The sequence below is a fragment of the Felis catus genome, chromosome A2, assembly GCF_018350175.1.
Source record: "Felis catus isolate Fca126 chromosome A2, F.catus_Fca126_mat1.0, whole genome shotgun sequence".
Classification (NCBI taxonomy): domain Eukaryota; kingdom Metazoa; phylum Chordata; class Mammalia; order Carnivora; family Felidae; genus Felis; species Felis catus.
The window spans coordinates 164,047,681-164,064,619 of NC_058369.1; the positions used below are offsets into that span (position 1 = coordinate 164,047,681).

Here is a 16,939-nt window from a genome sequence, read left to right on the forward strand (position 1 = left end):
GTGGCCTCCTGTGAGCCGTAACGTTCCCGGAGGCCACGATCCCATTTCCTCAGACATCAGTTCGATGACAGGTAAAATCTTTAAGGAGAGGGACGTTGCCCAACTGTGACCAGGGGGGTAAGACACGGGAAAATGATGCCAGGCGGGCGATGCGGGGATGTGGAGTTTGGGGAGCACAGCGTGAGGGAATCGGGAGGAGCTGGCCTCAAACACTGCAATGCTTCCATGAGGAGGAAGGTGGCGCTCGAATGTCCCTGGGTGAAGTGACAGGGTGGCAGCCTCTGACCTACCACGAGGAGAATTTCTCTAGCAGCAAAGACTGTGGAAAACAACGGGCCAGGCTGACTGTTCAAAGCAGGGAACTCCGTGTGGGGATGAGGACGGAGCAGACACGACCCGCACTCTTACCTCCTCTCCCTTCTGGATCCTCCGGTTGGAGCTGATGATAATTTTGTGTCCCCTCTCAAAAGTCACCACTTCTGCCACGCAGTTAGGCGCACACGAATGGTTGATGTATCTGCAAAGCCACCGTTTCAGAAAACTGTTTACTAGGAAACAGCTGGAGGCAGCGTCAAAAACTTTCAGTTCTTAGGGAAAACTTGTGCCTGAGACAGTTCTACCTGCCCATCAATAGAACAGACCAATCAGACAATTTTAGATCAAAATTCTTGCCCGAACTTATCTGCCCTGAATGTTTCATCGCGGAGGCTGTCGTGAGCTCAGGGGGCCCGGCGAGCCCCACCTCCTGGACCAGACTCCTCGCCTCACCTGGCAGGCCCTCCGGTGAGCGTCGCGTCGATCACGTGGTCACTATCCATGCGGAACATGTACACGCCGCGGTTCTGCAAGAGAAAAGTCAGAAACTTCTCCACGTGCACGCTCACCGCAGGGAGACTGAGTCGGGGGGAAGCGAAGCGCGGCCCGATCGCGCTCACTGTGCGTGCACGCAGCCGGTCAGCTGACATTTGTTTGCGTGCTGTGAATGTGCGTCAACGATCGTGAGGCAACGCCAGGTTCACTAACCTACAGGTCTATCTAGGCAAACAGTACCACCAACTGAGTAAGGGAAGACTGACAGAAAAAAGCAAGGAAAAGACAAGAACGTCCAGATGTGCCTTGGGGTCCAAAGTGAACGTAGCAGGACAGATTAGGCCGCGTCTCCAGCTTTCAGCACAGGGACAGGGAAGAGGAGGTCGCTTGCCTGAGACTCGTACAGCTTCTCCTTTCTGTTGGCAACTTCGTTTCGAATGATAGTCCCGATGTACTCGATGACCATGGTGTGCTTCTCGATGTCTCTAGCAGCATACAGGCCCAGCCCCTGCAGAAGGCAGAAAAGGAAAAGAAAAGGTATGTACACGTACCTCAGTTACCACTTCAACTTCCTGGACAACAAACGGGTCATTTCCTTTCCTACAAAGACCGCGTCCTAAGTGCAGTGCTAAAGACTTCGCCTGAACTCAAGCGCTCTTTTCTAGTGACTACACATACTTCCATATGAAACAATCTTGCCACTTAAAGTAATGCCACAACTACCTGTCTCAGTCTCGTGTCCTCACACGAAATTCTTTTTTTTTAATGTTTCATTTTTAGTTTTTGAGAGAGAGAGAGACAAGAGTGTGAGTGGGGGGAGGGGCAGAGAGAGAGAGGGAGACACAGAATCCGAAGCAGGCTCCAGGCTCTGAGCTGTCAGCAGAGAGCCGCAACTCACCAGCGGTGGGATCGTGACCCGGGCCAAAGTTGGACGCTTGACCGACTGAGCCACCCAGGCGCCCCGTCACACGGAATTCTTAAGACATATTTACAGACTAGCACCGCTGGCTGCCCACAGTCTGCCCGACGTCTTATCTTGCGTGTAATTCGTGCTGAGATCCCACCAACTAAACACGCTGACGGCTTCTGGTATGCATTTTCTCCCGTTACCATTTCCAAAAGGGCACGACAGTACAGTAAACTTAACCAATCAGAAATAGGACTAATCACAGGGGTTATTAATACTGCAGTCGGGTTGCAGATCTGGCGAGGAGTTCCTGGGAGCCAGGGCAGAAGGAGAAGCAGGAGAAGGAGGAAAGGTGGAAAGACATCAAGTTCTTCCAGAAGGGAATCTTCCCCCCTCAAGTTTTGAGTCCTGAGAAATGTACAGGAGTCTGAACTGGCTAAAAACACTGAAACAGGTCTCTCGTTTGGCAGTTCAGTGTCTATGCCAGGGGCCTAATAAATCACATTCCATTATGCACGGTTTTAGGGTTTCAGCATTACAAATTCTGGAAAAATAACAGACTGAAAGAAATGCAGACAATTTCTATGGACATGTGACATTTTCTTGTCCCGACGTGAGTCTGCCTTCTCTGCTCAAACTGGCCGGAAGACAGCAGGAACAGAGTAGGGAAAGAGCATGTGCTAACTGGGAGGGTCCCCAGGGGCAGCGACATCCAGCGGCCACAGTGGGGCACACGGTACCAGGCGCCTTAGACACTTTGGTGTGTGAATTCTCTTTTGGTGAAAAAAAAAAAATTACGCTATTTATCCGTTCAATTCCAGGTCTGAGGTGAATGAACCAGAACACAAAAAGTAACACATATACAGATCAATATAATTTCATTTGAGAGCGGACAGGGAGGGGCGCCTGGGGGGGGCTCAGTTAAGCGTCTGACTTCGGCTCGGGTCATGATCCCGTGGTTCCTAAGTTTGAGTCCCGCACCAGGCTCTGTGCTGGCAGCTCAGAGCCTGGAGCCTACTTCGGATTCTGTGCGTGTGTGTGTGTGTGTGTGTGTGTGTGTGTCTCTCTCTCTCAAAAATAAATAAATATTAAATAAACTTAAAAAAAAAGGACAGGGAGATCAATGAAAAAGAACAGAGAATCCCCAGTAGGTCCGTGCATATGTGAAAACTGAATGCGTGATAGTTGTGAGCAGTATGGTGGTATCATGATCAGTGTAATGTGGGAGGATTATTTACCAAATGGTGCTTCAACTCGTTATTCAATGGAAGAAAATAAAATTGTCTTAAACATAAAAAATCTCTGAACTACAGATACCTAAGAGCCACATATACAACATAGTCCACTGTCTTCACCAAGACTAGAAGCTATAGAAAAATATGTACATTTGACTATGTGAAAATTACAACCTTTTTTAAACTTTACTTTTATTTTGAGAGACAGAGAGCAAGTGGGGGAAGGCGGGGGAGGGGGGGGGGAGAGAGAGAGAGAAGGGGGGGGAGAGACAGACAGAGAATCCAAGCAGGCTGCATGCTGTCAACACAGAGCCCGACACAGGGCTCAAACTTATGAACCGTGAGATCACGACCTGAGCTGAAATCAAGAGTCGGACACTCAACTGACTGAGCCACCCAGTTGCCCCTCAAAATTAAAACGTTTCTAAAGAAAAAAGAAACCCTACTTTCTAACAGGCAAAGGCTGTTTTATAGGGCAATTCCTCTGTTAGCACAAGTTCTTAAGGACCGGGAAACACGGGAGTATGTAATTTATAAAAGAGCAAATCCAAATGGCGAACGTGAAAAGCTACGCGCTCATTCGTCAGCTGGAAACTGCAGTTAAGGAAGGGGTATCAGGCTGGCAGAAATGTAAGAAGACAGTGGCACTACAGGTGGGAAGGGAAGGAGGGAGACCGCCTTCCGGGCACTGGAAGAAATGTGCATTTGCAGCCTTTTCAGAAAACCCAAGACGAAAAGTACGTATCCTTTCACACAGTCCTCTCACTTTTGGGAATATTCTCCAAAGAAGTGAATCTATCGATATGCGGGGGTATTCGGTACGAGAGATTGGTGGCACTGCTGTTTTGGGAAAAACCGTAAGCGAAGCAAACGTTTATCGGCTGTGGGACGGTTGAATTAGTTACAGCTCAAGGGCATCGTGGAACCTCACAGCCATTAGAATGAAACACCACTCCCTCAGCCACCCTAGACGTTCCTCGGAGGACCGGCGCGTCAACGATGCTGCAGAAAGCGTAGCTGAATGACCCCACCGGCACATCTGTGCCCGGATGTTTCTGCACTGTTAGGACAGTACGTGGTGCAGACTCAACACCGAGGTAAGAAATCACGGAAACGACACTGAGGGGGTAAGACCGACCGTGAGGAACGGTAAGAGTGGGTGGGCTACTGGGGAACGTTTCAAATGGAAAGGACACACCGCCGGGAGTGGACCACTGGGTTTCCCAGGAATTGGAGGCGCTCTGCTCTTGAGGCAACAGCAGGAAGGAAAGACAGCGTATCTGTAATTTGAAAACCAAGTATCAAAAAGAAACATCAAGAGCAGAAAGAGATCTCAGGCACAAAATTTTAACACAAAAGAAAGATCAGTAGATAAAGTAGAAGTCACAGAACAAGGACAAGGGAACCAAAACCAGAGAGGGAAGGAGGAGGGCTGGTGGAGACAGAAGTTCTCCACTGCCTTTGCTAGCACTGATCACCCGGGGCCCCACCTCGGGGGCCAGACTGTCAGGTCTCAGAGGCCTCAGCTGACACTGCTAGTCTGGGGTCCCCACTGTGACATCTTGGATCTCATGGGTCCAGTACCCGTCTACAGGTTCAAACAGAAAGAAACAGAGGAACTTGCGAAAGAATTAATGAAGAAACACTTCCAGACCGAAGGCCACAAGTTCCAGGTCAAAAAGGGTCTGGTAAGAGAAACAGCAATAATTTTTTTTAAAAAATGACCCAAACCTAACCACATTTTTTGTAAAATGTCCAAATACCAAGAACAACAACAAGATCCTAAAATCTTCCCGAGAGGAGGAAAAAGGTTCCAACAAAGGAACAAGAATCCCACTGAGTCTACGCGGCGCAATACAGGTCAGATTCCTATTTTGAGGAGCTCACACTGGGTGTGGGTGGGACGGGGTGGCAGGTGACAGCAGGGTGACAGCCAGAGAGTGGACCTGAGGGAGCTCTTCTGGGGGGACAGGCAACGAAAGCGGACGACACTCTGGACCCGGGCCTACCGCGGCCCAGGCGCACGAGCCGCGCGCACGAGGACAGCGTGCACACGATCGGCTCTAGGGCAACGGGAGCTTCGGAATCCCATCCGGGGACATCGGGAGGGAGACACCGAGCAGGCGGCTCAGGAAGGATGGGCCAGAGATGTCAACTCACACGCTCGGCCTACAGACGGCTCTCTCTGGAGGAGATGCGACAATGTGCGCACCAGCACACGCGGGGGCTTTCCTGCCAAGAGGCTTCCGAAAGAGAAGTCCCCGACCTGGAGCACCTTTTGAAAACACTCATCTGTATCTCTCCTGAGTACTCAGTAGCCCTGGTGAACTCTCCACGAATCCGTACGTGCAAAGCACAGCGCCACCTGCCTCCTGCCTCCCACGAGCTTTCATGGAGACGCACAGGCGAGGATCCCAGGGGCCCTTCCTTTCGGGGGGGGGGGGGGGGCATCGTGCTCCAGGAGACACACGGAGTCCCCCAGTGTTACCAACCGACGAGATCTGACGGGGTGGTGGCGATGCGGTTCCACTCCTGCAGCCGCGGGACCCGCGTCCTCCCTCCCTCCCCGACGGCACACTACGCCCTCACCTGGATGCGGGACCGGGCCAGGTACACGTTGGACTTCCACTCGGTCTTCATCTTCCGGTACTGCGAGGACTTAGAGTGCACAAACTGCTTGCTGTAGGGCGCGTTCAGCTCGCCGGTGACCGTGCTCTGAAAGGACTTGGAGGTGCTGGTGCTGTTCAGGGTGTGAGGTCTGCACGCAGCGGCACGTCAGCAGGAAGAAATAAAAGGAGAACTGAAGACATCTCCGAATGACGCCAAGCCCGTCGGTTCAAGTTCTTACTGACGAGAACGCACATGGAAAGCCGCCTAGCAGAGCCACACGGCGGGTTCTCTGATGCGGTCGGCACAGACACAGCCAGAGACAGCAGGGTTTGTAAGCAGCGGACAAGTCAAGCACAGAAACCACTAATGCGCCTAGAAACCCTGGGCTGTACTATGTGAAGTTAAAAGAAAATACCTTAACACAAACCTCTTGACATGGGCACTCATTTTAGGTTCCGATCGGGCGCAGCCTGTGGGGTTAACGGCAAGAGGAAGCTCCATGAGAGGGTTGCGGCCGTAGCGGAAGGTGTAGTTTTCACACGCCTCAACCCCAGGCAGCTGAAAAGGAACAGAACAGACGGAGGGTTCGTTTACTGGTCGAGACCGCAGGCCACGGCGAGCTGGCCAAAGGACGGCTCAGCTTGAACTTCTGCGGAAATAACCGGTCGACGTACTCCCGGTTCACAAAACGGTCCTCTAGCTGGTGTTAACACAGCAGCCCGCACTTGGATGTGTTTCGTTGTTAACACACACGTTTCAGACCTTAGTAAACCCTGGCGAACGCTCCCTGAAGACAAGTATTAACCCACGGAACAACCACACGCCAGCCAACACACGTGCCCGGTTTTTGGATCTGACTGTTCCGGCCCACGCGTGGGGAGCGGACTACTTCACGACTTCGTTCTTTCAACTTTTAGATCTTCGTTTGGAGTTTTAAAAGTAAATACAGTTAAACAACATTTTGTAAGGTCTACTTTCTTGATTTCTCACTTCTTACACGAGTTATCACACTCAATTCCCTGAGAGTGTAGGTGGTACCCTAAGAAATTTACTCGTAAAATAATTTTATGGTAAAAGTCTTTTCTAGAATTTATTACTTGTGAACATATTTCTCTACAGACCTGAAACCCATGCATCGTTTAGAGCCCTTGCTTCTACCGAAGCAAGAATGTGGGCACATAACTCGGCGGCTTTTGGGGTGTCCCCTGCTTCTCCAAAAAACCAAAACTGCAACCAAAACAAAACCCACGAACATCGATGATTTTTTCTTATTCAAAATACTGCCTTATAATCATGCAGTTTCCCAAAAGCATTGTGTAGACTCACTGGCAAACAGGCTTGTAATCCTAAAAGATTGCAAAGACATGTCAGGGACGCCCTGGTGCTCCTGCAATCCAACTGCCCTCTGGTGACTGGCCCTGGCATGGGGCAGGAACGTGGCCACCAGCACCCCGGCGTCGGGGACTGGGCACACCAACATTGCTAAGTGCAGGGAAACGCGAGGAAGCAGAGGGGACGAGGGTCCCCTCCCCCACCCAGCGCTGCCTGAATACAAAACAACGCTCCATCCTTGCCCCTGCCTTGCCCGTGCCCTTGAAGAGACCCTGAAAGTTGTGAGCCACCTCGCGGAGTGACCACGAACATTCACTGAGGTTTTCCGATGCGTCGCGGGTGCCTCGAGAGACACGAACAGAGGCGGGAGCGAATGCACAGGCAGAGCACGACCTCAAAGTATCAGGACCGTGACGGCTCGTGTTAAAACGGTCCCCCCCAAGGAACACCACGCGCAACCAGAAAGGTGATCTGACGCCCCATCTCGCCCGAGATACTCACGGACTCCGCGATCCGCACCACCGCGGACACCGTTAGGCCAAACAGGTCTTCTCCCTTTAAATATGCTGGAAAGAGCTGGAGCATTTCAGACTGTTTTCTCACACACGCCACGGGCTCCAAAATTTTATCCCAAACACCTACATGTGGCCAAAACAAACAAAAACAAAACTGTTTACAACAAACTTGCTCTCCGCTCAACAGAGAGGAAAACGGGATAAAGTCGAAAACCGGAGCAAAATGAAGACTGAGCCTCCAAGACGTCCCGGTTTCCACGTAAGGCCTTGGAGGCAGTGACCCGACGAACCTGGTATTATCCGCTGGTCAGGTGGCAGTTTATGTCAAAGACTTTAGGAAATTTTGGGGGGAGGAATGTGTCACATTTAGGAACTTAAACAGTGAAAGTGGAAAGAAAGTTTAATGTAACAAATTCATGCAAGAAGTTCGTTCATCTTCATACTAGGCACGTAACTTTAAATTTTTAAATGATTAGTCTAATTAGCAGTGTATAGAAATACATTTCTTTTTTCTCAGATTTAAATTAGAAGAGGAAATTGGTATTTCCACTAGAATTATCTTCAGGGCATTTTCATACATTTTTATAAAAATCGCTGGGAAAAAAAAAAGCAATTCCCAGTACTTTCTGCATCAATAAAATGACCGCTTAGGTTTCACGCAATGGTCAAAATTAAGCGTCTAATTGCTCGCTGCTAATATGTTTAACGTCTGACGCTACTCGTACAAGCCAACGTACAGAAGATGCTTTGAATATGGCTCCCGCCCTCTGACCCGGAAGGCCCCAGTGCAAACAACAGGCAATCTTTGCGTACAAATCACCGGTTTATCAACTAACTGCGTGTTCAAACACATGCTCTGATTTTGAGTAGCTTCAGGAAAGTGGCACGGCGAGGACAGCAGGTGCAATACCTCAAAGAAGCGAAGATTTGCACGTGTCCGTGAAAACCCCACATCTGTGCTGAGGTGGTCTGAGGCAAGCACGAGACAGCACACGGGAACCCGGGCGCGACCCGTCTCTGCGGGGCACACGAGCGCGACGTTACCTTTAGGGGAGGAGTCGCTCAGGACCAGGTCTTCGTGGCCTTGCTCCACGATTCGGATGACGAACACCGGGCGCCCCTCCTTCTCCTCGATGGAGCACAGGTAGCGGCAGCGCCTGTTGGCGTAGCGGGTGCTCCAGTACAAGCGGCTGGCCTCGTAGCCCACGGGGAAGAGCGCCTTGGGGGAATGGAACGCCTGCATCTGCTGTGGGAGCAGCTGGCCGATCGTGTGGAAGATGAGGCTTCCGACGCGGAAGGTGTGGTCCCGCTCTCCGCGCTGCACGATGCTAGCGATCTGTCGCACCTCGTCGCGTTGAACGTAGACCCGTCTGAAGACCGCGAAGTAACTCAGCTCCTGCTCGTGAATTCCCTTTGGTTTGTGCACGGGACACAGCATCGTTTTATCCTTAAAAAACATGCATTGTGCTTTAATGGCGCAAGTGAAGTGGTAAATGTTGGCGCACCGAAATCTGTGGCATCCGCTGGTGGCGCCCATTTTATGGCAGAAGACGCACTTCATCTGCAGGCCCCTCCTCAGCGCCAGCTCCACGTTTATCAAGGCCCCGGCCTGGGTCTCATAGACCTCCGTGGACCACAGCGCACAGTTCAGGTGGACCCACACGTCCAAGTCAAGGTTGAGCAGTCTTGCCGGTCCGTCGGTCAATCCATCACCCTCTTCGTGGCAAAAGCAACACTTCCGATAGTCTTTGGGCACAGGGTCAGGCTTAAGGGACGTGCCCAGCTTCTTCAAAAACTCGTCGATTTCATCCTCACAAGGGGGTTTGAATGTCCCCTTGGGGATTACAATGTGGATGCTCCACTTCTTCCATTTCATCCCTCTCCACTTTTTATTAATCGGCCTACAATCTTCAAACCCACCGTGGACAGTTCTTAGCCGAGGCTTTAACTTGACTGTCACCTTAAGCTCGTCTGGCTTGGCCTCTACTTTGGCTGCTTCAAAAGCCGGAGGGAAAGTGATGGGGGGTGACGCGGGGGGAGAAGCTTCTTCCTGGAGCTGCGGGAGGCAGTGCACGTCCAAGGTGGAGATGTTGTTACTGTACTGGTGAAACGCTTTGGAAGGCGTCTCTCTTACAGGCGACTGTGGCAACGGAGGGGCGGATTCCTGCACAGGAAACAAGAGCAGCTCTAGAGCAAGAAGCCGAGCGGCAGGCTTTCACGGGGCCTGGGCCCGGGGGGCAGGGAAAGGCTCTCTGAGCGAGCGTGAGGGGTTCGCGCACAGCAGAAGCGGCCGCCCAACCCCGAGGGCGTTGATGAGGTCAGGACAGTGCTGGGGGTCCCTCCTCTGGCCTGCTGGACAAAGCCGTTATCTCTGGAGAACATTCTGCTCCTACACCTTCTCGGACACTCCTGTCTACCCAGGAGAGACCCAGAAATTTCCACGCTGAAGAAGGGCTAGCTAATTCGTACAATGGACCAGTGTCTTTTGTTAAACCAAACAAGAACTTGGGAACGTGACCTTCTCTGAGCTTCTCTGCACTCTCTGAACTTCCTGACTGCTGACCTTAGGTTGAACTAATCGGCACAGATGTGAACGAAGGGGCAGCAGTCCCTGCCCTCACGTCACACGTCACTCTTCTCCACGGCTGCCCGGCTCCGACCCCGCTGCCTGAAGAGGTGAGCTCAGAGAGACGCCCCAGGACTTTTTCCCCGGGGACGCGGTCTCACCCCCGACCCACGGGGCTCCCCTCTTCTCACCTCCCCCCGGCCCCCAGCCAGGTATCTGAAGAGACACACCTCCCTCCCGTAACTCCAGAAGCAGGCAGGAACAGCGCACCAAATTAAAAAATTATCTGGTAAAAAACCAACTCCTCTTCTTATAGAGGCTGACGTATTTCAATTTCAAGTCTAAACCTATTTGACATATAGCTTGATTTCATTATACTGGAGACTACTGCCTGTTACAAAAATAAGAGTCTCCAGAACCTTCTTCCAGCAAAGACAGAACAGTGATCTGCAGGACGGGCTGTCAGCACCACCTCACGGGAAGGCTTCCTTCAGCATGAATGGTTAAGGACGGTTCCCCGCATCAGCCATACACTCAGATACACTTCAGTCACACAGAGGCAAGTAAAGGAGACCATCTCCACCACGACGTGAACACGATGCTTTCTCCCCAAAATACACGAGGAGATTTAAATTGTGTTTATGAACAGGTTTTCCCGTCAGGGTAAGATCAATACGAGTTGTAATTATTGTTGTAATTCAATTAAGATATTTTTAATTAAAGAAGTAAAACTAAAGGCTGTATGACTATTAGTGTTTTAGTCAATTCTGAACTTTCAAGATAGAATTCAAGCCTACGCCCCTCATCGTGGAAGCGGCATTTCTCTGAAACAGCACGGGCCTCCCTGCCTCCACCTGCAGCACATCTCCCTCGATTTCCTGCACGCAGAGAGCTATGAACCTGTTCTGTTCATTAACGTAACCCAAAAGCACGGAAGTCACTCGCTATACCTTGTTCACTGACAGACACCAGCCTAATTTTACCTTGCTTTCTGAGTTTTTTGCTTGTGTGGATGAGGCATAAAGAACGAAGCAGTTATTACTACAGAAGACAATGTCCTTCTCGACTCTGTGGGAGCTTTCTCGGGAATCCTGAAAAGCAAAGAGAAATGTGTAAGGATCTCAACAAATCAAAATTTCGTAAAAACAAGGTCTGTGCATTGTTGGTTTTTATGCTACGTTAAAAGTGAAAACAGCTCTCTGTCCTAAAAGTAAAAAAAAAAAAAACCACACACCAATACCTGGCATCTAAAAATTTAGCCAAAGAGAAAATAAATTTACGAAAATAAACTCGATGATCCATATTCACTCTTTTTAGAAATATGCTGTTCTCATAGTATCCAACCGGAGAGTCCACGGTAGCTATTTGGTTTTAACCTAAAGCATGTCCGGCACGTGCTGAGGCTACTTCCCAGAATGTGGGTCCCATGGAGACCCCACAGGAGGACTCTTGCGGACACAGGAGCGAAAAAGCAGCATGTGGGACCCTTTCGGTGGAGGCGGGTGGTGGGGTCAGAAGGAATGCTGAAGTACCTTGTTCACGAAGGCGAGATCTCTGAAAGATTTCCTCACGCCGCCTCCAAGAATAACCACTTTACAGTGACAGCACCACTGTGGTCTGAGGGCCGCGCCTTCTGCAATACCGGAATCCTTATATCCAGAAAGACCTAAATGCAGGAGTCTTTCATTGGTGATCACAGGTGACCAATAACACGATGTGGTACAAGGTGTAAAACTGCACTGTACCAACCCACAACGCGGCTCACTTAACTTCCCTTCTATCATCCTTTTCGAGTGGTTACAGGACACGTATTACAGGAGCACACGTACTCTCAAGCAGCCGGGGAACCGCTCGAACGTGCGAGCACGAGAAAAAAGCGATGCACCATGCTGGGTTAATATCCACCCTACGTGTGAGGTGGGGGTAGGGGAGGTGGGTACTACTTTTGCTTGAGGGTTAAGACGATGACAAATGTTCTATGAAGGATGAAGAGGCACAGGTAGGCGGCTAAGTTTGATGTGCGAAGTCACAGAGGGGTGAGCAGAGTCCCAGGGCCCAGATAAAGACGTGGGGATGCAGGCCGGGCACGCTCGGAGCACAGCGTTCATGCAGGGCGTGAAGGCAGAAAGGGAGAACAGGGGACCGGAGTGTGAGAGAAGCAGGCGGAGGCCGGGAGTTCAAAGACCCCACACAGACCACCCTTGGGGTTCCCAGAGGAGGCCCGCGCGGAAGCTGCCAGGTTGTGGGGGCGGGGACGGACAAGATTCCGAGGCACCGGGGTAAGGGGGACGGCGCAGGGGAGCTGGGCAGGTCTGAGGAGCCGGCAGGTGCCAGCACGGCCACGGGAAGAGGCCTCACGGGGGGCGGAGGGAAGAGGGGACACGCTGCCGACGCCAGCCGCGTGCGCGACAGGGGAAGCGGCGGTCGGTGCGGCGGGCGCTCGGGGAGCTGCCGTCCCAGCACCTCCTGGGGGACGACGTGACAGGACGTCCATCCCAGAGCGCTGAGGCCAGCACGCCACAGACGACAGAACGCCCGCGGACGGTTAATTTACCCAGGACCACACACCAACACGTCACCTGGTAGTTGTTAAAAACTAAAGTGGGATTTTAACGAGAACCAGCTTAACCCGGGACTCAAGGGCGAACTCGAGGTCAACGGGACGCAGAGCAGCTCACCATCGCTCGCTGGACGGAACGGCACGCTGGGCGGCTTCAGCCGGTAAGAGCTGGCTGATCTGGGAGGGTTTGCAGATCCTGGCGGAGGCCCACGAAGAAATATATGCTGTCGACACTCCAAGCCTGGGTTTACTCTGTGGCTACTGACCAAACCCACGGATGGAACATCTGGACCATTACTGACCTCATAGCTGTTAGGAACTCGGACGTGGAGAAGGTCGGAAAACGCAGCCACGACGCTGCTAATGTTCTGAAACAGAGGCGTGAACGCTGCGTCACCCCCACCGAGGGCAACGGCGAGCCACGGAAGCCAACTGCATCCTTCCGTGGCTGCCAGCCGTGGGACGCGTACAGTGGTAAAGTGCGAGCAAACCCAAGCACGTCTACGTAGGCTTAAGAGTCTCGGGGAAGAAGTCATTTGAATGGCGCAGCATCCCAAGAACACCTGTCTAAAGGGAAATCCTCACACAGGGATCCCAGCTAATGTTAAGTATTTGCACGAGCACCGACCGCCACCACCAGGAGGGAGCTAGACCCTGTCGGTTCTCACAGCTGGGCAGAAACTTCCTGGGCGTGGTCTCTGCCCGGCTCTGCGACAGCCCACGGGGATGGGCGCAGTCACACCAGCACCAGGTTCTGTCGGTGGCCAACACGGCCTATCACTGGGCTCAGTGTGGCTGCCAACATCCTCACAATTGATGAGAGAGAGAGAGATTCTCGGCAATTTAGTAGTATTCGACAGCAGCGGCTGCCAAAACCTCTGTTGTTGATAAAATGCCTTCTCACTGCTTCATCTCATATGTGTGCTCATCAAAAGGTTTCTCTCTCCAGTGCACACGCTTTAATAAAAACACGAGAACGCGAGCTTCGTTCTGCCCTGGCTCCGGCGAGCCCGCCGTGGCGCTCGGAAGCAGCCTAGACGGCTACGGTGACTACTGACCCTACACCTAACTCTGAGCTTCTGTCCTCATGACCCTGCTGCACACGCCTTGTTGTCAGCCACCTGACACACCTTTAAAGACAGGGACAGAGTTTCCAACGTGAAAAAGTTGCTTCCTCCTCACCTCAGCAGCTGTAGGATGCAGAGTAATTGCCACAGATATAAGACCCGATCTGGGACCGTTTGGAGAGGAACCAAAAGGCGGTGTGAAAAATAAAGTGCCAGGCTCAGTCTTGATGTCATTCCTTCTAGATTCCAAACCTTAAAGGGGGGGTGGGGGGGGTGGGGAAGGAAGGAGGAAAAGGGGAGAGAGGGAAAGAAGGGAGGGAGGGAGGAAGGAAGGAAAGGTGGGTTGAGTGTTAATGCTCTTGAGAGCCCAAAGGTGGACATCAGTCAACTGCCACACTGGTGGAGAAACAACGCGGCTGAGTACTCCCCTACCTTTGCCAGTACTGCTAGGAAGGATCGGGATGATGGGGGATGGCACAGGCTCCGGGGGCTCCTCTTTGACCGACGACAAATCTGGGTATCTGCTCACGTCCATCCCAACCACACTCTCAGGAGAGGACGACGGAACGAAACTGTCAGGAGTGTCCCGACCACCAGCGTGATCCTGTATCCTGAGAGGAGGACAAACACGACACGCCGACATGTGCAAACCCACCATGGCGGGGTGAAGGTGGGGGCTTCCTGCACCGACCCAGCCCCACCCGCGAGCATGACTGTAAGAGTCCTTCGGATAAAGGCAATAATGTAAGAAGGCAACGAACAGGTTCAGGGCCAAGCGAGAAATCTCCCGGAAAAAGATACAAGAAATACATTCAACTTAAGTGGTAGGTTTCGTCTGACTGAAGCTCCAGAATCTAGATTTCAAGACCCGCTAACAAAAGATTTAACGTTCAGGTTACAACCTGGCAGAGAAAGGACGGATACTCCTACCTCTGCCAAGTTCCAGATCCCGGAGACTGTGGGAGCAGTCTGCCGAGGGAAAGGAAAGAACCAGGCCACACGCCCCACAGGCACACCCGCAGAGCCCGCTGTGCCGATGTGCAGAGCGGGAACATGGGGGAAACTTGGGTCACTGTGGTCATAAGCCTTTACTTTTCTTAACCGATCAAGTATGGTGAAAAGAAGAGAATGGTCAAGCCCAGGAAGCTAGAGGTTAACCAGCGCAACTGAGGTCAGAGGGTAAGTGCAGCCTCAAGCTAATGCTGTAGGATACCTCCCAAATCTGGGGTCTCCCACTGGTCCCCCAGGAGAGATGCTGTCGTGTGGAGGGAGGATGTGTGCAGGAGCACTGTGAGGAAACCTGAGAGAGGCTTCCAGATGGAGTCCCTGCAAAATCCAGGAGTGGAGCAGATCCCTCACCCCAGGGCAGCAAACATACACACCTATGAGGCTGCCTCCCACAACTGCTCCCTGGAAATCTGGCAATTTGTAGCAGTTAAGATGCAGAAGAAAACGAGGAGACCAGGATTCTAAATCTGGAAGACTTATTACTCCTCTTTGGTCCATAGTTTTAGCACTAATAAAGCAGGGAGTTAGTCTGAATGATGTCTCAACAAACAGAGGGTGGTTACCAGATTTTGGAAGGAAGGGAGAATCGTTGACAAAGTACATAAGAGCCTTTTTGGATTTAACTTGTTGGGTTAACTACTAAGGGAAGCGGATTCTCCCCAGACAGAATCTCGGGTCCAAAGAACTGAGACAAAGAAGTTACAAAACTCTGGACAAGACGGTTCTTAAATTCTCTTCCACAAAAGCTGTCTCTGATATCTGTGACTGCTGCTCTTTTATTTTGGACAGCCGCAAACATCCATGAATGACAGTGATCTCTGAAATACTTTGCATGGAGACTCCCACTGCCTTAACGTCTATTTGATTATTTGTTGAACTTGCTATACCATCTAGGAATTTAACAATGCATAAACTAATTACATTTGATAGTAAGAACGTTTCATAAAGTATGTGGAGAAAATTTCTCACCAAATTTTACCCCTTAAATGTTGTCACACGCTATCCCTACAGACATGATTCCAAAAAGGTACATACATATATATATATATATATATATATATATATATATATATATATATACACGCACATATATATATATATATATATTTTTTTTTAAATGAAGTAACTAAAGAGTATGTGAGAAGACAGGAACTCTACCTTAATTCTTCCTGATTGTTATGAGGCGGTGTCGGCAGTGAGGCTGGCACATCGACGGTCTTCGGGCCCTGAGCGATAGCTCTGGCTAACAAGTCGTCTTGTGGTCTGAAGGGCAGCTGAAATGCTTTCGGTCCTAGACTTTTGGTAACTGGAAAAGCAAACACACATAAGGAAAAACACGTTCAGTTCAAACGGATACATGGGTGGAACATGACGACTCGACTGCCATTTCACCACACACAGCCGGCAAAGGCACACTCCTCAAAGGCGCCAACGGGCAGACCAAGCGTCATACCTTCGTGGCTCATTAATACGCCAGCTCTTCCAGCAAGTTCTTCAGTTGTCGCAAAACCATTTGCCATCTTCTGACAAGCCATAGGAGGTGGTGTAGGAGGAAGAGAGGCAGGGGGTGTTGGAGGATTACTTAAATTATTCTGCTGCAGAAGACCAAAAAATTTTAAATTATATGCTACAGAGCAGATATGCCATGACCTTGCTAAAACTTAGTTCTGTGAATTTTTAGCACATGGAAGCAAGGCTACAGAAATGTTATCGGGATGGATCTTCATTCCTAAACGCACAGCAAGAAGAAAGAGTAAACGTACGAGGCCAGGAGGTTTTGTGGTGGAAGAAATACTCATGACGGTATGGACAGATTATCTATTTGCTTACTTTGCCCCGCTTGAGTATTCAAGCCTTGAAATTAGGAAGCAAAGTTACATTATTCTATTCTATACATCCCTTTTTAAATTTCATTGTTATAGCCAGTGAAAGACAGCTTTAAAATTCAAGCAATAAATTGTAAAAAGTTCTCAAAAATTCCTTTATTCAATTTTCATTAAGATACGCCCCAGTTCTATTAAAAAAAACAAACAAACTTGAGAATTTGTGGTCTTAATCCTCTAATTACAACTCATAGCCTCAATATTAGCATCTTGACTGTCCAAAACCTCTATAAGAAGCAAAAGTCGTAACAATAACTCTAAATGTCTAAATAATTAACAAATGGATCTCCCTCCAAACACTTCTCTCTGCTTTGCATTTGTCATCAATTTGTCATTTGTTGATTGATTGATCAGTCTCTCAGGGATTGCTGGAATCTACCAATAACACTATGAAAATGAAGGGCAAGGTGAAATTCCAAATCTCGCAAAGATCTGGGATTTCGTGA

The 16,939-nt window shown here is 50.5% G+C and overlaps 1 protein-coding gene across 23 annotated transcripts in view; it reads right to left on the reverse strand.

The window, feature by feature from the left end:
• KMT2C (lysine methyltransferase 2C) overlaps positions 1-16,939 on the reverse strand; it is a 285,648-nt gene that overhangs the window by 3,236 nt on the left and 265,473 nt on the right. For 17 of the 23 annotated variants that reach the window (XM_023250775.2, XM_023250762.2, XM_023250761.2 and 14 more), the window contains 14 exons: positions 16,064-16,205; positions 15,769-15,916; positions 14,035-14,213; positions 13,718-13,854; positions 12,654-12,903; positions 11,508-11,641; positions 10,959-11,066; positions 8,454-9,573; positions 7,396-7,532; positions 5,978-6,120; positions 5,542-5,710; positions 1,202-1,318; positions 769-842; positions 409-517 (listed from right to left, as the gene is read on the reverse strand). In XM_023250775.2, the coding sequence (XP_023106543.2) occupies positions 409-517; positions 769-842; positions 1,202-1,318; positions 5,542-5,710; positions 5,978-6,120; positions 7,396-7,532; positions 8,454-9,573; positions 10,959-11,066; positions 11,508-11,641; positions 12,654-12,903; positions 13,718-13,854; positions 14,035-14,213; positions 15,769-15,916; positions 16,064-16,205 (2,967 nt within the window). The remainder of the gene's footprint in view (positions 1-408; positions 518-768; positions 843-1,201; positions 1,319-5,541; positions 5,711-5,977; positions 6,121-7,395; positions 7,533-8,453; positions 9,574-10,958; positions 11,067-11,507; positions 11,642-12,653; positions 12,904-13,717; positions 13,855-14,034; positions 14,214-15,768; positions 15,917-16,063; positions 16,206-16,939) is intronic. The other 6 variants (XM_045053060.1, XM_045053059.1, XM_045053046.1 and 3 more) reach the window with 3 other exon arrangements.